Source organism: Gadus morhua, chromosome 23 (assembly GCF_902167405.1).
Source record: "Gadus morhua chromosome 23, gadMor3.0, whole genome shotgun sequence".
NCBI lineage: Eukaryota > Metazoa > Chordata > Actinopteri > Gadiformes > Gadidae > Gadus > Gadus morhua.
This window is the reverse complement of record NC_044070.1, coordinates 4921966-4942701: the sequence shown is the minus strand read 5'-3', so window position 1 is coordinate 4942701 and position 20736 is coordinate 4921966. Positions and strand designations below refer to the sequence as shown.

The following is a 20736-nucleotide window of genomic DNA, read 5'->3' as shown; positions in this document are numbered from 1 at the left end:
GCGATGGAAATGAATGATGTCCAACGCCGTAGAATGGATGTTTGGAACTATGCGAGGCTCGATACCCCGGAAGTAGGCGGCAAAAAACGCTACAACACTACGTCTGTCAAAGTTTTGAACCTCAAATTTTGTAGAAGGGGTCGAGCTGTTGTTTATCATTGGACCAGCTACAAAATTGACCCAAGCGATTTTAGTTAATGTGGTTCGTTGGTCTAGGGGTATGATTCTTGCTTAGGGTGCGAGAGGTCCTGGGTTCAAATCCCGGACGAGCCCTAATGAGAAAGAATTTTGAGATCGTTGTTGCACACCAATTCCCAGTATTGAAAACGCAATTCTTAAAAATATCTAAAATATCCAAACTCGTGCATATTGCAGAAAATATGCAACAGCGCCCCCTGGGCTCACACTTTTCGGTGGGTCGCAGAATTCGGTGTAAAACCGGCAGTCTACTTGGCAGGCTGGTATTCTTTGTTGCCATCAACCTACACCTACTTTCATGTAGGTTTACCCCAAACACTTTAGTTATTCAAACGTAACCCCAAAGCACGTATCTCAACGTTATCAAGTTCAGTCCCTGAACGAAGATTACGAAAATAAAATGCACAGTTCACGTTAGAAAACCCATTTGAAAGACGAAGCTATATTGATTTAGTTTGTCGTATTAAAATAAATATCAGCTATCTTGTTTGTTTTTGCAGACGCAATCTTGAAGTCACGAGACACAAAGAAAATAATAAGCCCAAAAATGTGACTAACCCTCAGATACACACAATTCCCAACCAAAACGAACAAATAAGCATGTCACCACATTGGTTATGTATTTCATATCTGTGCACAGCTATAGCAATTTGACCAAAATCTGCTGAAACAAAGGACAAAAATCAAATAAAAGAAACGTAACTTCTTCTGCAAGCAATAATGAACTTACCTCTGTTGTTTATGTCATCAAAGTTATGTATGATTGCATAACATAGATAATCTAGGATCCTGGCAAAAAATTGAATCCTAACACAAACTCTATGAGCGAGTGTTTCTCGTAATAAATAGCCTACTTGATATGGGTTAATTATATTGAAATTGATCACCATATTGTTGCCGTATGGTTCAATTGTGATGGTTTGGCCTAGTGTCGTTGAATTATATTCGCCCTGACCTTGCAATAGTTATGTTTCACACTTTTTGCATTGGTTTGGATATATTGTTTCATTTGGGGACCAACCTCTGTACATGTACAACATGTTCTCATCTGATGTTTCCAGACAATACAAGTTACATCCTTATTGTTTCTCAGGTTCTCATTATTTTGCTACATGCCCTGAACAACTTTCTTCTTTTTTTTTTTAATGGTAGAATAGCCAAAGTAAAAAACAGAACAATTCGAGAAAGCAAATATCAGTTGTCAGGTCCATTACTCTGCCTTTCTCATTATTAGGATTTCAAACATTGGATGGCAAATATCAGTTGTATGTCTTTTCTAGAGAATGACAATTGCTTCAAGCGAGCGTCCTTATGTCCACTTATTCTTTTATATATATATATATATATATATATATATATATATATATATATAGAATATATCAAATACCCAAAGGGCAGATCTCAAACAAGAAGCCTAATTTACATAAAGGATATTGTTAGCTGAGCTTTCAAACACTGTAGAATGCAGACAAAAGCACATATCCCAATTATAAAATTGGTTTAAATTTGGCATTTGCATTAACTAATTATTAGTACTATATAGACTATAGTTTATTCGTTAAAATGTGTGAATATTGAATCAACATGAGAGGAGAGTTCCTGTGTACAGGGCCTAACATTTGGGGCTAGGCACCTGAGGCCAAGCACACTGGATTAAAATAGCTGCGTAAACTGAATTGAATTGATTCGAATAGAATTGAAAAAGTTTTTACTTCAAACAAGTAAATAATAATAATAAAAAAGCAATAATAAACAATCAAATAAATGAAAAAAGTGGACAGTTACAATAAAGTAATATTTACACACAAAGAAAACCACAAAAGAAGAAACTGTCTTACACTTGCTTTACCTGTTCGAAAAGGGGTGAGAAGAAGAAAACTTATTTAATCTCACCCCTTCTCCCTAATTTATTTATCTATAATGAGTATTAGGATAATGGATAATGGATAATATACAAATCTACATCATATACTTTTGTCTCCCCTTGCTGGCCAGGGGTGGACTTGCAACAGCGTGGTTAAAACATGACAATGGGCTCAAGATGAAGTTAATTTACATTATTTTATTGTTTATACAAAAAGATAATGATGTGATAAACCTTTTTTCTAGAATGTTTTTTTCAATAGTAATTAGTTGTGTGTGTGTGTATGTGCCTCCTGTGGGGTAGCACTACATTTGTTTATATGGTCCTGGCACTGTGGAGAGAGAGAGATAGAAAGAGAGGAAGAGAGAGAGACCAAGGGAGGAACACACAATTGGACAAGGGAGATGGTATACCAGAGAAAACCATCTAATAAAATCCTAAAAGTTCAAAAGTCATACTCATTATCACTGTGCACTACAGTGACCAGTGATTGATGTTTGGTTTTAATAATGTTTGATGCTGTTATTTTAAGCTTTGAGGTTGTTATTTTGTGCTTATTTTTCTCTTTGTATGAGACCTCGGGTGACTTGAAAGGTGCCAAAAATAAAATGCATTATTATTATTTTTTCTAAAAGCAAAAATATCCCCTGAGACAAATAATAAGTCGCTGAGGTTCCTAAAGAGAAAGATTATTCACTCAGTCGGACCCTGAATGCATATTGACGTGGCGTGTGTGCGTTTGTATGTGTAAGCTGTTTGCATCATGTCGTTGGAATCACAGAACATTAAAATGTAAAATACACGACCTGGGTAGTATGGTTACAAAATATAGACGGACAGAGAGACAGAGCAGATGGTAACAACCAGTGGATTGGAAGTAGCTTATCCCCCATTACACGAACAGATAGATACAAACACACACGCACACACAACACAAAGATATGCATTGCATACGTTTACATACACTATACAAACCAGAAAGACATCTTACATACCAACGCAAAAAAGTAACCTATCAAAGTGTAAGTCTTAAGTATGGATAAGATGGAGCAGCTCAGCTCATAAATATTTCAATACAATGGTCTACAAATAGAAACAATACAATTTAACCGTATGAAATGGTTTGCTCATGGGCATTTGGATGGTGTTAGAGAATGCTATGTTAGAGCACATCTTGACAGAACAGCCCCGAAAGTGGGTCGTTCATTATTGTTTTATGATGATAGGTTGATCATGATCTATAATGCTATATTTATTGTACAGAAATGGCAAGCCAAGCATGGCAAAATGCAAAATTATTAACTGAACTTAATGCCAATTTAAACTGTTTAGATACGATATATAGCATGATTTGAAGTCAGTTTATTTTATACAGTGATGAGGCAAATGTTGTTGTTTGTGTGTGTGTGTGGGGGGGAGTGTATGTGTGTGTGTGTGTGTGTGTGTGTGTGTGTGTGTGTGTGTGTGTGTGTGTGTGTGTGTGTGTGTTTGTGTGTGTGTGTGTTTGTGTGTGTGTGCGCACGTGCCTGTTTGGGTTTATTTTGGCCAGCAGCTGGTGAACATCCAGGCTCAACAACACATACCCATACACACGTACACCAACACACACACATAAATACACACACACACACACACACACACACACACACACACACACACACACACACACACACACACACACACACACACACACACACACACACACACACACACACACACACACACACATGCAACTTGATATTTATCTCTTAGGTATTTAAAAGGGCTTTGCAGACTCCTGCCAGAAATTGTTGTGTAATCAAAGACACACACACACACACACACACACACACACACACACACACACACACACACACACACACACACACACACACACACACACACACACACACACACACACACACACACACACAGTCACACCACAAAGTGCTTACTTCACTACAGGTCAACCACATAATGCCGACAAGTGCTGCCATGGCAACGGTCAAACTTTGTCCACAGAGAGTGCAGGAGAACGAGAAGGAGAGCGTGCGGCACATTCAGACAGTTGTAATAAACGTCTGTAGGTTAGGATTGATAGTGTTCTGTTTATGGTGGGAGACTGGACTGAAGACTCACTGCAGGGCTCCTCACAACCCACACACACACCCCAGGACCACAGGTTAGTCATTGGCCTACTAAGCTCAACTGTTGTTAGCTTTATTCTTTCTTTATTTCTTTATTATTATCTACACATTTGTGCGACCCTCCCCTTCCAGAAATGTTCACCTGGAAACTCTATTCCACTTTTAAAATGTTCAAATTAGCTTTTTATGATTAATTACTTTTAAAATATTATCTTTTATAATAAAAGTCAATAGGAAGACGGCGGAGCCGTTCGTTCTATGACTAGGCTACTTCAGACTTCGTAACTTGGTCAATTTTAAGCGTTGACCTTGTAACATTCAAATCAACACATTTTGATAGTCAAATATATCTAAACAAATGTTCGATATCATTTATACTTTTCCAACAAAACAGTTGAACAGTTTAATTTCATTTCATACCCGCTTCGTATATTTCCGTTGGTCTCATTACGTTGTGGCTCGAGCGTGAAGCCGTTGATCAGTCATTTTTCATCGGCGCCACATCATAAGAAATCCGCATGCCTTTGAGGGCCGAGGGAATTCTGTCAGGTCCAATCCTTTCGATTGGATTATAGAAAATATATTGCTGTCACCCTTAGTAAGCATTTCTAATTTAAACTTACGCCAAATTAATGCGAATACAATCATGTAATCCACATGGGCACAACAGAATGACAGATTGTACACTTTGGTTTACAAATAAATATATTTAAATCTATCTGTATCCGTTCCAAGTGCGCATAACTTGAACAGGTGATTGAACTGCATCCACATTTGATGATGTAGGGTTGACATTACAACCATGGACCTATTAAAGACAACCCACACATATACAAAAGTATTCAGTGGGAGGAGCTATTTCTCTGATGGGCTTGAACAATGGCTTGAACAAGTGCACTGAAGTCAGGTCCTGATGTGGCTATGCGCAGCACAGCTGACAGCCAGGTGTTCATCACTGAGAGTTGTTGTATTGCATCAATGAGAAAGTTTAATGACACTTGCTAAACAACCACATGCTCCTCATCACGATCACGCGCTTAGCAGCAGTTTTCACAATAAAGGCCCTTCTCCTTTACCGATGTGTATCTTCTTACAAGCAGTCTTTACATAAATGTTTTATAAAAAATGATCAGTAAGAAATAATTCTGAGTGGCCCGCGATGTCCAGGTCTGTTCTAGATGTCCTAGAACACAACAAATAAATAACCCCTTACCCTTTTTGGTGGTGTTACAATTTTTATTAATTTTTTGAAAACACTGAATGTTAGAGTGTAATTTAATGTAATGTAAGTTTAATTAAATTCTAATTGCAGAAGCGTTGCTTTTTTCCTGACCTTGAGTACATGTAGTAGGCCTATTGTGTTAATTTGATTTGCTGCAACTGTAATACAGTCAGTGGAATAGTTGATAATTCACAACATAGTACAATGGGGTGTAACGGTACACAAAAGTCACAGTTCGTTACTTACCTCGTTTTTGAAGTCACGGTACGGTACGTTTTAAGAAACCGCTTGTTTGTCAACAACGGAGAATGGCCATAGATCAGCAGCAATAAACTTGGTTATGGCATTTTCATTTCTGAATTCCCAGACAGGGGTTGTTGAAATAGTGTTTTTTTTTTCACAGCAACGGTGATAGTAACACCTGGATGGCGCCTTTTCAAATGCAGGTGTATGTTAAAGTGCTGTACGTAGACACGGAGAGCCTATCGGAGACCCTCTCCGTAGCTTACTTGCGCATCCAATATTTTTTAACTATCCGTCGACGCCATGGACCTATTGGTCGACGCAACGGAGACGGCAAGGGCTGTGATTGGTCCTCTAACAAATCATTTCCGGAATAACTTCTCCGGATTGACTTTGCACCGTGTTTACTTTACTTTTACTTTGTGGATGTGTGACGGATAGATGAGCAACATTTGCTACAGTCCACTGGGTAGGCTGGTAGACTGATCTATCCAGCACACATCTAGGTGGAAACGGCTTGTAGCGGCTAATCACACCACACCTAGTGGCCTGCCATGGGACCTTTAAGGACCAATAAAACACCAAATAAGATTTGAAAAGCTTTGGAAGTTTATTTACAACACTGCATACATGGTTTGTAGTCAACATATAAGATCGATCGGGCGGCAAATTGCATTGCGTATCCGACATCCCGACGTAGAGCTGCTGAGGGGTCTCCGTAGTTACGGAGTCGGATTACGGAGTCGGAGTAGTATACTTGGCTAAACGTTCGGGGGAACTCCGACTTCTGCATCGCAAAACAAGCCTATACATTCGCCATACTAACGGTTTATACGCCACATTTACGCACTGCGGCCCACCTCTGTAACCACACCGAAGTGCCTGTACCGTGACGGTTCGGTACAAATACGTGTATCGTTACTCCCCTAATAGTACATCCTCATTGGGCGGATTCGTTACTTTGTACGCATAGGTAATCCCTCTCTCTCTTCCCCTCCCCTTCTCATATTTATCCCACTCCTCCAGATGAATGACACTCAGCCTCCAGAGGAGGATATTCTAGGAGGGGACCATGTTCCCATCGCTGAGGCTCCTGGCTCCCCCCTTGCCACAGAGCCCCAGGCAGGGGAGCCCCAGGACCCTATCCCCCCCTCAGATATGGAGCTCCAGGGCAGTGAGCAGGAAGGCGTTTCCCTCCCAGAGAAGAGATCCCACGGTGGGCTGGAGAGTCTAGCAGAGCAGCCGGTGGAAACGGATGAAATCCCAAACCTCATGATAACGCAGAATCTAAATCCTCCTCCTATTGAGCTGAGAAGAGGTGGGGAGCATTTAATGTTTCCTCAAAACATGACAGGGATGATGGTGTTATTACCAATTGGAACCGTTGATTAGAGATCTCTCTCTATCTTTCTCTCTCTCTCTCTCTCTCTCTCTCTCTCTCTCTCTCTCTCTCTCTCTCTCTCTCTCTCTCTCTCTCTCTCTCTCTCTCTCTCTCTCTCTCTCTCTCTCTCTCTCTCTCTCTCTCTCTAACTCTGAATATTACAAATGAAATCGTAAAATTGTTTGTCATGATTGAGTCCACATCTGATTTTTATGATTGTTATTGGCAGATGTGTGTATTTGTGTGTATTAATGTCTTTGTTTATCATTATCATAAACAGAGTCAATTGCCAAGAGCTACCGGCGAGTAGGAGGGATCAAACTAGCAAGCACAAATCAAATGGTCTCTCCCATCGCCGGTAACGCCTCCATCACTGGCATCTCGGTAAGGGACGGAGCACTGCATTGTGATTTTTGTGTCAAAGTTTTGCCCAGTTCTTTCATGCCCTGTCCAGATGTGGACTGATGTTTTGGTGGCTGGCGGCGGTCCCCAGGTGTCCGGTAAACGAACCATGGTTCTGTCCAACGAGGCCAAGAGAGAGATGGCCAGAAAGGCCCGGGCCCTGAAGGAAGAGAGAAAGGCTGCGCTGGACGGTCGACACAGGTACCTGATCAGCAGGCTGGCTGACTCCGGGCCACTGCCGGAGCACGAGGCGGAGGAAGTTCTCATCTCAGATGACAAGGTAAAACTTGAGTCGGTTAGTTGGAAGAAGAGGTAGAATCATGAGTCAGTTAGTTGGAAGAAGAGGTAGAATCATGAGTCAGTTAGTTGGAAGAAAAGGGTAGAATCATGAGTCAGTTAGTTGGAAGAAGAGGTAGAAACATGAGTCAGTTAGTTGGATGAAGAGGTAGAAACATGAGTCAGTTAGTTGGATGAAAAGGTAGAAACATGAGTCAGTTAGTTGGATGACGAGGTAGATACATGAATCAGTTAGTTGGATGAAGAGGTAGAAACATGAGTCAGTTAGTTGGATGACGAGGTAGATACATGAGTCAGTTAGTTGGATGAAGACGTAGAAACATGAGTCAGTTAGTTGGATGAAAAGGTAGAAACATGTTAGATAGTTGCATGAGCCAAACATAGTGGGCAATATTAGCCAGCACATATTCATAAAGTGGATGTTAACCCTAAAACGGTTGTTGGTTCTACGGCCATTAAAACTCTGTCGGACCCTCTATCTTAGTTCAGGCTGATAGAGGACTTCTTTGCTGCCAATGGATCCAAAAGGCTTATTTTCTTCTATCAAGACACAAAACAGGTTTGAAAATCGTTGTCTCTTTTCTAGCCTTAATCACCTCAGTGAGCATTGGTCGGTCCTGCCTTTCTCGCTTTACTCCGTATTTTTCTTCCCACATTTGGTTAAATGTCAATATAACTTATCCTTATCACTTCATTATCGTACTTATGCTTCTACTTACCTTATCTTGTTATCTCTTTCTCCTACTTCCAACTTCCTTTCTCTTATACCCGGCGATTCGAAATATCTCTCTTTCTCTCTGTCTCTCTCTCTCTCTCTCTCTCTCTCTCTGTCTCTGTCTCTGTCTCTCTCTCTCTGTCTCTCTCTCTCTGTCTCTCTCTCTCTCTCTCTCTCTCTCTCTCTCTCTCTCTCTCTCTCTCTCTCTCTCTCTCTGTCTCTGTCTCTGTCTCTCTCTCTCTGTCTCTCTCTCTCTCTCTCTCTCTCTCTCTCTCTCTCTCTCTCTCTCTCTCCCTCACCCCCTCTCTCCCTCTCTCTCGCTCTGATTGTCTGTCTCTGTCTCCCTCTAGTCCTCTTCCAATATGGAGGCTAACAGCAGTGGTCCCGCAATCAGAAAGCTCTTCCTGACCACAGGAAGTTCTGAGGTGAGGTCACCAGCACCCACCCATATATATTGCATTTGGATTGGTAAGGGTCCTGTGGGGATACACAAATGATATCTGACTGTTTAGGTAATCACTACACCAGTATAGTTACACTGGCTAACTCCCAGTTACGAGTACTTGACGGATTAGAAGTTCACAGAGGGAATGTGTTGAAAATTATGTTTTCAAAGAAACTGAAGTCCACCAAATGGTTAGATCGAGGGTCAACTACAACATGCTTATTTCGTTTTAGAAATATATCGGCTTAGAAATTACTTTGTTCATCGTAGGCATTAGGTAATCATTTTATTTCTGCCTCATCGTTGCTCAAGAGTCCCAGGGTGACGACAGAAACGATGTTGACTTTTCTTACTTTCACGAAGCCTGGCTGTGTTTTGTTCCGTTGCTATAGAAGAAAAGCTGATGATTGATGTCATTGTGTGCATGTTTGTTTGTTACTGTGTGTGTGTGTGTGTGTGTGTGTGTGTGTGTGTGTGTGTGTGTGTGTGTGTGTGTGTGTGTGTGTGTGTGTGTGTGTGTGTGTCGGTGTGTGTGTGTGTGTCGGTGTGTGTGTCGGTGTGTCGGTCTGTGAGAGAGTCGAGGGTTGCTGAAGTTACGACACAAACACAACCACTTTGTTGTTCGCTGATATTTGCAATGTGGATAAAACCATTTGCCTCCATTCACTTGCACTGTCTGTCTATCTCCTCTCTGTCGGTCTGTCTCTCTGTTGGTCTGTCTGTCTGATTGTATTGCAGCCTTTGCTAGGAAAGTGTATGTTCTTTCTGAGGACGACAGACAAGGCGATCACCACTGCTAATGTACAACAGGTCAGTAGAGAACCAGCATAAGCTTTCAGACAGTCAGACAGCCAGCAAGCCAGTCAGTCAGCCAGTCACACTGCCAGTAAGTCTGTGAGTCAGTCAGCCAGTCCTTCAACTTAATTTCCTGTACATGTACATCCTATTTGTGTGTTAGTCCTTTACTTGTTTCCCTTGTTCGAGGCTAAGGGAGTACTTCCTGTGTGTACAGGAAGTGAACTTTGGCCAGCTGGACTGCTGTGACGACAGCTTGCTGCAGAGTGTGGAGAGGCTTCTGTCCCAGGTCATGCTACCTGCTCTACGCTCCCAGCAGGTTGGGGAGAGCACACAGTCTCAACACTCAATGCACATTAACAGGGGTGGACTTCAAATAGCATATACTGATATAGCAATATAGCAATGCTTTTATTCTACTCCTCTTTTAATTCTGTACCTACTGTGTACAATTCTGTATTCATCCTCCAACGTCCCAGAACCCAAACCCATACCCCCTACACACACACCCATGCCTACACACCTGTACCCCCACACACACTCAAACACCTACTGCTGTCTCACCCTTCACCTTTTCTCGATTACGCCATATTTCAAATCCCAGTCTTGCTTCCTGCTCTCTTACGCTTCTGTAGTTTCTAATTCTGTCCAGTTTGCTCTCTTTCTGTCTCTGCCTGATAATCTTTTTTATTCTGTTTTCTTTGTACTATTCATTTAATTTTATTTCAGTTAATTTGTTAATTATTGTTCTAGTCAGTTAAATGTGTAAATAAATATGCTCTCTCTCTCTCTCTCTCTCTCCCTCTGTCCAGAGCTGGGGCAGCATGAAGGAGGGCCAGGGCAGCCCTGATGTGCAGGTGTTCCTGGGGTCCGTGGAGCACTTCATCAGCCACCTGAGCTCAGCCAGGCTCAACATGGAGAACCTCTTCCAGCTGCAGCCCCCGGAGCAGCAGGACCTGCTGGAGGCCGTGGACCAGCTGAGCAGCCCTGCAGACTACAACGACGCGGGTAGAGTACACTGGTCACACTCACGCCCACGTGCATTGAATGCACACTGACGTACACAGTATTAGCCCACATTCTGTTTTGCATATAAGCATACGTGTGAACATGCACACACGCAAGAATATGCACCCACATGCATGCACACACATGATCATAAACGTCCATTCACACACATACAACCTCAGCCAACATGCTCACTCTCATGCACGCACACATACCTGAAACCAGCCTGAAACCAGTCTACCTGCACTACATGCAGGTAGACAAACGTGCACACACGTTTGTCACGTTTGTGGATCACAATTTGTGATATAGTAATTCTTCAAGCTGAAATTAAATGGAATATTCAACAACGACCAATGGGTTGACTGGAAAGCTTCTCTCCTCTATTCTTCAGCCAATGACAGTGAGCTGGTGGAGCGTCTGGAGGGCGTTATCTCGGTGTGGACCAATCAGATCAGGCAGGTGTTAACCGAGAGCGAGCAGATGAGGAAGGAGGCCGACGACATCGGACCGGTCGCAGAGCTGGAGCACTGGAAGAGACGCATGACCACGTTCAACAGGTCAATACACGCACACATGCACACACTCACCCTCATGCACGCAAACACGCCAACACAAACTTAAGTCCTTGGCCTTCAACTGGTTAATACTTTTCTTTCAGTTTATGTGTGTATGTGTGTTTTTTTTAGTCTGATGGAGGAGGTGAAGCGCCCCCTGGTAAAGAGGATTCTTGGAGTTCTACAGGTGGCCAAGTCCAGAACCATACGCACTTGGAGAGAACTGGTGAGATCCAACCACGTGTCAACTAATTGTAGACACACCCCATTTGCTCAAGAGAGCAGAGCAAAGCAACTTGAAAGTAGGCTGATTCGATCCTGCGAAACAGTAGGGGTGGTAAACACACCTACCTCACGGTACGATACGATACGCTTTACATGGCTGGCGATACCGATAATATTGCGAGACAGCGATTCTGCAATAATCAATATATTGTAAGAAAATCCTATAACGATGCATCACGATATATATCTAACGATGAATTTTTGAATGGATTTCTTCATGGTCCAAACCTTGAATAACTCATTTTTCAGTTACTTGTTTTTGCGTTCAAGTTTTCTTCATTCATGTGTTGAGTGCCACCTAGGAGCAGGGAAATCTGTTATGAACACCTTATTTTATTAATTAAAATCTCGGTATTTGGGGTGATATGTCCCATCCAACTCTGCTAAGAATTAGGAACATTTCCTTTTTGACCATTTTGTGTATATTTTTTCAGGCGAAATTTCAAAGTTCTCAGCTAAAAAGTGTTCATGGGGAGACGCATGCTGAATAAATGCATCATGTTTTCAAACTCAAAAATAATCGTGATTCAATATTGACCAAAATAATCGTGATTATGATTTTTTCCATAATCGAGCAGCCCTAGTGGCTAGTCTACACTGTGTTGATTTGAAAAATGTACAGACACTTGTTTACTGTTTACTATTGCTGGCCGAGTTTGCGTCACTGTTATTATAGAAAATGATGTTTTTCTAGCAACATGATTGGTTGGAACAAAATGAAGGAAAACAAAAACAAGCGCCCAGTTCATCCAGATTTTAGCTCGTCTGCCATCAGACTTTAGCTATTAATCAAGTAGGATTTATGAGACTTGGTAGGCTGCTGAGTTGATTATCATGAAGGTTCATGGAGCTGCTTGGTCCTTTTGTCAGGATGGAAACATCACTGTGGTGGCTAACGAAGCTAAGAACAACGTCCGCTACCTCTACACCCTGGATCGCTTCTTCGGACCCCTCGGGAAATCCACCCCAGTAAGTCAAGCTGTATTGTGTATTTCTTTCTTTTAATTAATTTGTTCTTTCTTTCTTTCTTCTTCATTCTCTGCTATCACCCATTTTCAATTATTGTATTGCTTACTCTTTCTCGTTTGTTAACTGATTTGCCATCCTCCCCCTATCCTGTATAACTCTATCTCCCCCCCACTCAGACCAGCGTGCTGGACCACATCCCCAGACTGATGGCCAGCGTCCGGATGATCCACGTCTTCTCCCAGTTCTACAACACGCCGGAGCGGATGACCTCGCTGTTTGTCAAGGTCACCAACCAGATGATCAGCACCTGCCGCGCCTACCTGACGCAGGACGTGACAAAGGTCTGGGAGCACAGCAGGTAGGTCTTTGTTTGCTCAGCAACCCGTCCATTGTGTAATATTGTCGTCACTATGGCAACCTCATTCAGAATCTTGCATAGCCATTCAGTCAGGTCAAGGTTAAGGTGCGCGATGTTTGTGCTAAGTAGGTGCCAGGACTCGTCTGAAGTGCTCCCTTAGAGACAATTACTTCAATTACTTCAATTTACTTCAAACTTCTATTTCAATTTGATTTGAAAGGGACCATGTGCAATTAAAACATAAATGTAGCCATTTGGTGCATCACACCAGAGTAAGCCTTTGGCTTATTTAATTTATCTGCAGTCCCTAGGTACAAGTAAATACAACACATATAAAAACATCAAACATCCTTCAACAAGTAAGGACATGTAACAAATAGCAATATATCGCATATCTTAACATGCAATGTAGTTATCTAAATAGATACCTAATGATGGTGGGTATTTCACTGTAGCGTGATTTAAACAAGGCAATACAAATGTGTTTCCGTGTGTTTGCACATGAGTATGCTTGAGTGTGTGTGTGTATGTGTGTGTTTATGTGTGTGTGTGTGTGTGTGTGTGTGTGTGTGTGTGTGTGTGTGTGTGTGTGTGTGTGTGTATGTGTGTGTGTGTGTTCGTGTGTGTGTGTTGCAGGCCAGAGTTGCTGCAGCGTATCTCTGAGTGCTGCCATCTGAACGCTTCCTACCAGAAGAGTTTCCATGCCGTTAGGGACAAACTGAGAGAGACCCCAGAGGAGCGACAGTTTGACTTCAGGTAGAAGAGGAAAGAGCTTTCTAGAAGCTGCCATAATGTGCGGTGGTATCGGTACTGTAAATTCATAATCTTGTTCTAAACACACTGTTTGTGGACATTTTTTTCTGATATTATCCAGATATGCAACCCTAAGACACTAATAGAACATACATAGAAGAATAGTTTGATCTAAATAATGAGGAAGGAAAGAACCTGTTTAAAAAATGATACTGGGTACACCCCCGCAGTTGAAGACAATGGTTGAACTGTGCATTTCTCAGTGGCCAACCTGTTCTGTCCATTCTTTCCTTCAAGCACTAAATGGGATATTTTCAGCCTCTTGTCCTTGGGCTTCTTATGCTTAAGTCACTTCTTTTGGGTTAATTCGACAGCGAGAACTACATCTTTGGAAAGTTTGACACGTTCTGCCGGCGTCTGGAGAAGCTAGCAGAAATGGCGTCCACGCTGGAGAGTCTGCAGTCTCTGGGGAACATGAAGGTCCATCCCTTTCACCACATTGTCTGCTAGCATTTATACACTTTAATATACTGTCAAGTACTGGTACTTAGAACCTTTATAATTTATACCTTCACACTTAATTGTTATTGTTTATAACATCTGATTTGTTTGCCCGTTTTTTTCTGTTTGTCTTTACTTTAGCATTTACTCAAACATTTACTTTTGCGTCTATTTTTGTTTTCATTAGCACTTGTGGGCATTCCTCTCCGTGGGATTAATAAAGTTTATCTTATCTTATCTTATACATATAAACATGCCTATGCAGCGTCAAAATATCTCTGAAGCTAACTCTGAAGATCTTCCGATTATTTTCAGGCTTGGTGGTTTATGTTATCAAATGTTACTGAATTGGTTGAATATTATTGGGTTCATTGAATGTAATGAAATAACTACATTTAAATATTGAGAATAATTCACAGAGTGAGATGAATGGCCCTGGTTCAAATAATGTATTCAATTCAATTGAACCCCAGGTGGAAGGCATCGAGAAGATCTACTCCCGCTACCAGACCATTGTCTTTACGGTGAAATCCAAGAACTACGACATGCTGGATCACCGCAAACTAGAGGTTCAGACCTACTCATTCAGTGCGCGCGCGCGTGTGTGTGTGTGTGTATTCTCATTAGTGTGAACATCCATATGTGTGTGTGTTGACGCCTTATATTGTGTACATCTCTTTGATTCTCTTTCTCCCTGTATGTTTATGCGTCTACGTGTATGTGTGTACGTGTTGTGTGTGTTTGTGTGTGTTTATGCGTGTGTCAGTTTGACAGCGACTATGAGGACTTCCAGCTCCAGGTCCAGAGTGTGTTCCAGTCTCTGCAGTCTCTACTGGACTCCTGGTTCAGTCACTCTCTCCCTGTGAGTTACACACACACACACACACACACACACACACACACACACACACACACACACACACACACACACACACACACACACACACACAAACACACACACACACACACACACACACACACACACACACACACACACACACACACACACACACACACACACACACACACAATGACTGTCCCTCTCACCCCCTCCTCGACTGGCCCACCCCAGACACAGCGCATGCTGGAGATGCTGGCGGTGTTTGAGGGCGGCCTGGGCGCCCGTCTGGACCTGAAGGAGCGCTACCTGGAGGTGCTGCAGCGCTACAGCCGGGACCTGGAGCTGGTGAGGAGGACCTACCAGAAGCAGAGGGAGAACCCCCCCATACCCCGCAACACCCCCCCCGTAAGACCACCGCCATGTCTGTCTGGCCGTCTGTCTGACCGTTTGTCCGTCTATCTGTCTGTCTGTCTGACCCTTTGTCTGTCCGTCCATATGTCAATCTGTGTGTTTCTCTGTCCATCTATCCTTCGGTCCGTCCTTCCGCCCGTCTGTACGTCCGTTTGTCCGTTTGTCCGTTTGTCCTTCTGTATGTCTGTATCTCTGTCTCTGTCGGTTTGACCGCCCTTTACCTTTCTGTTTGTATGCCTGCTCAAATTTTCTGCCTGTTTATCAAGCTGTGGGTAGAAATGATCAGTGCATGTTTTTTGGTTATTTTCTTTCCCTTCCTTTTTCTTTATTTCTCTCTCCTCTGTGGTATTCTCCCTCTCTCTTTATCTCTCTCTCTGTCTCTCCCCCAGGTGTCAGGCAGGATCATGTGGTGTCGCCAGCTGTACAGAAGGATGGAGGCTCCCATGTTGGTGCTCCGGGAGAAGCTGGACCTCCTCAAGGTAGCTCCTCAAACCTTCCATGAAGACGACATGAAGGAGATTCCAAACACACCATTATGTAAAAAGTCACCGTTGTTAAGTAACACATGAACACAATTAACACATTGGATTGATTGTGTTATTGATTCACTTTATTATCCCTCAGAAGGGAAACTCGATATGATATACATTCAGCGTGGGCATTCCCAGCATGTTAATGTTTACCTATGAAGTTGAGAGTTGAAGCCACTGACCAATCCTAGACATAGCAGACTGCTTGGATTTTACACTTTTTAACCACGCTTGAAGTCCTAACAATTTTAACTTGGACCTGGTAGCCGCTGACCTCTAGAAGCGCATCCGATCAGATTGCAGCATTGTTTAACGTTCTGAAACCGAGGGCTTCCTTCCTTCCTTCATGTAAATACATGTTTCCATGGTTTTAGGAGTAAAAAGTGACTTGTGTCATTTGGCTGGTTATATTCTGAACACCCAACGTTTGATGATCGAACTAAAGTCAGCTACTTTCATTGTTGTACATCCAAGCAAAGTCTTCCAGGATTTTGCCAGTTGCTTCAGCCCCCATTTTATCGTCAACATTGTCAGTGGAGATCTGAATCAGCCATGGCCTTTGATCAATTCACCCCTTCTCACGATGGAGTCGTGTCCTGAAATTGTGAAGTTAGCCATTGTCAGCCAAAGAGTTTTGAGCATCGCCCGCAGCTGTGTCATTGTTTTGTACAACAAAAGTTAGCCCATACAAACTGCCCTGACGATGGCAATCATGGCTGATTTACATCCCAACATAGCAAAGGCCTAAAGAATGTATAAATCAAATCCTTAAAGGTCCCATGGCATGCTTCTTCATGGATGCTTTAATATAGATATTAGTGGGCCCCTAACACAGCATTTGAAGATGTTCCCGAAATTCAGCCGTGGTGCAGAATTACAGCCACTACGAGCAAGTCGCACATTGAGCTTTCCCCAAACGCGGCGTTTCAGTTTCTGTAGCTTTAATGCAAATGAGGAGGAAAGAGGCGGGTCAAGGAGGAGTGTGGGGTGTGGCCCTGAAAAGCTTGTGGCCACGGTACCATGCGCTTTGTTTGCAGTGGATGTATCGCAATGGCGAGGCGCACACAGCCCTGGAGTCCTGGAGCTCTATATCTAAATAATATCATATTTTACATAGATATCTATATCATATAATACATATTATCAGGGCCAAAAGCTGTGTGCACCTCCAGACGATATTATGAATCTCAAACGACTGCGTCGGGTTCTCCGATGTCTCTGGTTCTTCAGCTTCCACATCAATCTGAAGTAGACTGAACCGCGACATGGAGGAGAAAGGGATTGTTGACCGCGGTTGTTGACCGTGATTGTCTCCCTCCGGAGCCTCGCTGCCCGCTGCCGAGGGACCACCGCCTCGGCAGCGGGCAACGGGCAGCAGGGAGCGGGGCTCCAGCGGGAGACAATCGCGGGCAACAATCCCTTTCTCCGCCATGTAGCGGTTCATGTACTTCAGGGAGTCAAAGCCAAAGTTCCCTTCCCCCAATTCCTTCTCAACCATGGCTGAGATAACCCCAACTACAGCCTCGTTGTGGAAATACTGCTGGGGGACCATAGGCAGGCTAGGGGAACTCAAATTAAGGTCAGAAAACCTCATAAAGTGAAATTTTCATCTCATGGGACCTAAAAAAGACCAAGATGGGAACACATTTAACAAATGGTCTATTGGTCTAATCATTGTCTAACTAATTTCTTTCTGTTTGTCCATCTGCTTGTGGCTATGTGCGTGTGTGTCTGTCCACCCTGCGCTCTTTATCTCTGTCTGCCTGTTTGTCTGCCCGTCGCTCTGTTCATCCATTCTTCATTTTCTCTGTCTCCCTGTCTGCCTGCCTATCTGTCTTTCTGTCTCTGTGTCCGTCCACCTGTCGGCCCGCGTCCCCTAGGGCCCTGAGATGAGCAGTGTGATCAGGAGCTACAACAGGATGGCAGTGGTGCTGGTGGAGTACGAGGCCTTGTACGTGCGTGGGTGGAGCAAGGCCGCCGAGAGCAGCCGACACCGGCTCAGCGCCTCGCTACTGGTCCGGGCCGACCCCTCAAAGGTACACACACACACACACACCCCGGCACGCATCTATGCATGCACACACACAGATATGTCATGTGGTATCTTTGTGAACATTTGTGAACCGTCAAATTATGTCTTGTATGTTATATGGGTAATTGGGTATAAATGGGTTGAATTCAATTGAATGTAACGGAATTGAATGTAACGGATATTAATTCAATGTAATTCAATGTACGGTAATTTTATTTTATTTTATGTAATTTCACAAAATCCAACTCCATTCTTTAATATGTAGTTATTAAAGGGTAAAACTACTGTTTATACAACGGGGGGCCTAAATCCAGCGATCTGATTGGTTCCTAACTGTATAATGAGCGTATACATAACTGCTATGACGCCCGGTCATTTTGCGAAAGTTTGCATATCACTCAGCGCCTGGAAGTAGAAACAGCTACAAAGTAAAACATATGTTGGATGATGGAGAGGGTGTAAATGTTGTTACTCCGGGTGTGAGCAAGGCGATGGAGAGACTAACGAAAGCTTAGGCACACGGCGAGTGAACTGCTCCATAGGATAAATTGCCGGCGAACCGCTCTAACCAAGCCTTGTCTCGGAGGGACGCTAAAGTGTGTTGCATAGCGACCGTCGTGCATTTTGAAGGCAGCCAGGAGGGACGACTTTTTTGTATTCTCTAATAAAACGGCAACTTTTGACTTTCTTGGTTTCTTTTTAAATGTAGTGTGTCTGTGAGGGACCGGCGTGGTCGCCCCACGTATCTGGGATACGGCAAACTGGGAATTCCGAGTGTGGGCAAAAATGAGGGCAATGGACAGAGGACTAAGAAAAAAGTGAAGTTTTAATGTCTCCAAAACATTCACCCAAAAATATAGCAACGTTCCAAACGAAAAGGAAATTACTGCATCGGTCAGCAAACAAAACTAAGATACATAACATAGGATATCATAACCTTTCGTACTGGCCTCACGTCAAGCCAGCACCACCTTCAGCCCCAAACACCAAATGAAAAGGCCCTTAAATAGGGAAATGGTAATTGGACCAATCACGGCCATATGGGCCAGACCATTAGCTGGGGAAACATTTACCCTAAAGCTAACAATCCAACATAACTGAACAGAAAGTACATTGTGTGAATACTAAATAAACCTGATACTAAACAAACAATCACCAAATACATATGTACCCACACCCTGTGCAGAACCTAAAGATATTTACAAAACAGCTGTTTCTATCAACACCCCCCTGGGCTATTCCCTGATACTTTGATCCTAAGCTCCCTTAGCATACTGCCCCCTACCGAGACGGAGGACCAATTCTATACCAGCCCAATCTAATGTATACACACACACAATATAATAATAATAATAATTCCTCTAATGCGGGACAGTGAGAAGGGGGAGGATTTCACCTTCTCACAGTGTCTATGACTTTCGTTTTGCCATAATAGTAACCGTTGTATAAAAGCAATAGATCACTTCAGTCAGTGGTATGTGCTCATTATACCACTGTGAAGGGGGTCGCCGGCCCTCCGCTGCGCGTCGGGACCGGACAACGCCCCTTAACAGTGGTATAATGAGCACATACCACAGCCTATCGTGATCTATTGCTTATATATACCCTGCTGTGTCATTGCCATTCAGTTTAATTCTAACCGTCCCATGTGTTTCCCAGGAGCTCTTGGTGAACCTTGACCCCATGGTTCTGGAAGTAATGCAGGAGTTCTGGTATTTTACCAAACTGGGCCTGGCGGTACCAAAGGTTGTCGTGGCGATGAGCTCCAAAGAACAGCACATAAAAACGTTGTATCAGCGGTTAGTTATGTACAATTCTGTCTACAACTGTGTTCTTCTCTATTCTGTTCTATCTCTTCTGTTCTGAGTAGTGTTCCGGTCTTCTATTTTTCTCTACTCCTGTACGCTGTTCTCTCGCCACCTCTCCTCTCCTCTCTCCTTTTCTATTCTCCTTGCCTCATCTCTCCTCTCCTTTCCTCTCCTCCTCTCTCCTCTTCTCTCCTCTCCTCTCCTCTCCTCTCCTCTCCTCTCCTCTCCTCTCCTCTCTTCTCCTCTCCTCTCCTCTCCTCTCCCTATTCACACTATCTGTCCTGACTTACGAGTATTGGGGTTGTATTGTGTCTCCAGATTGGTGCAGATACTCCAGGACTACAGGGAGATACTGGCCAGGATCCCAGCCATCCTCTCCCCCCTGATGGAGCCCTTCATCGGCCGCGTGGAGGCGGCCCTTTCTCCCGGACTCACAACCCTCTGCTGGAGCGCCCTTAACACTGACACATGTACGGATGGATGGATGGTCGGACAGTAGATAGATGGATGGATGGAAAGCTTAATCAAAATATAGACAGTCAAATAGAATGTAAGACAGATTGAGTTTGAAGTCATGATGTCTTGAAGTGCTCTACATCACAGAGTCATCAAGGCTGGCTCAAAGGATAACCACAATAATCAATTCAATGCAGAAGATGTTTTATAAATTATTTTCTTTTTCATTTCATTATTAATGTGTTTGAAGACTGAAAGGCGAAAGCCTAGCGGGACAACGCCAGACCAATTCACAAATGCGTATTAGTCTTCAACCTCTCTGAATTCCAAGGGGTGTCATCAGTGGAGGAAGACCGTAATGCCTCAGGAAACACTCGGACACCAATCAAACACGTGAAACATCCAGGGCAGCCATCTATGTTGTTTATTAAATAATATGCCTCACCGCCGCGATGCTCCCAGTGCAGTCATCGTAATAAACCCTCCCCATATTAGATCAATGCTTGTGACTGGCCCGAACCAGGTATGCTCCAGAGGTC

The 20736-nt window shown here is 43.3% G+C and overlaps 1 protein-coding gene and 1 non-coding gene across 2 annotated transcripts in view; both read left to right on the top strand.

Moving 5' to 3' along the window:
• The first annotated feature begins 201 nt into the window (after positions 1 to 201).
• trnap-agg (transfer RNA proline (anticodon AGG)) lies at positions 202 to 273 on the top strand. The gene has a single exon. It is a non-coding gene; the product is annotated as a tRNA-Pro (tRNA).
• A 3794-nt stretch (positions 274 to 4067) lies between these two features.
• The window catches only part of dnah5l (dynein, axonemal, heavy chain 5 like), a 74864-nt gene continuing 58195 nt past the window's right edge, over positions 4068 to 20736 (top strand). The window contains exons 1-22 of the mRNA XM_030349012.1: positions 4068 to 4223; positions 6680 to 6971; positions 7315 to 7418; positions 7528 to 7716; positions 8218 to 8292; positions 8799 to 8873; positions 9632 to 9703; positions 9906 to 10007; positions 10501 to 10696; positions 11091 to 11256; positions 11386 to 11479; positions 12409 to 12507; positions 12684 to 12865; positions 13502 to 13621; positions 13993 to 14098; positions 14593 to 14688; positions 14886 to 14981; positions 15192 to 15365; positions 15761 to 15850; positions 17782 to 17937; positions 19593 to 19732; positions 20060 to 20211. Of these exons, the coding sequence (XP_030204872.1) occupies positions 6680 to 6971; positions 7315 to 7418; positions 7528 to 7716; positions 8218 to 8292; positions 8799 to 8873; positions 9632 to 9703; positions 9906 to 10007; positions 10501 to 10696; positions 11091 to 11256; positions 11386 to 11479; positions 12409 to 12507; positions 12684 to 12865; positions 13502 to 13621; positions 13993 to 14098; positions 14593 to 14688; positions 14886 to 14981; positions 15192 to 15365; positions 15761 to 15850; positions 17782 to 17937; positions 19593 to 19732; positions 20060 to 20211 (2776 nt within the window). The 5' untranslated portion in view covers positions 4068 to 4223. The remainder of the gene's footprint in view (positions 4224 to 6679; positions 6972 to 7314; positions 7419 to 7527; positions 7717 to 8217; positions 8293 to 8798; positions 8874 to 9631; positions 9704 to 9905; positions 10008 to 10500; positions 10697 to 11090; positions 11257 to 11385; positions 11480 to 12408; positions 12508 to 12683; positions 12866 to 13501; positions 13622 to 13992; positions 14099 to 14592; positions 14689 to 14885; positions 14982 to 15191; positions 15366 to 15760; positions 15851 to 17781; positions 17938 to 19592; positions 19733 to 20059; positions 20212 to 20736) is intronic.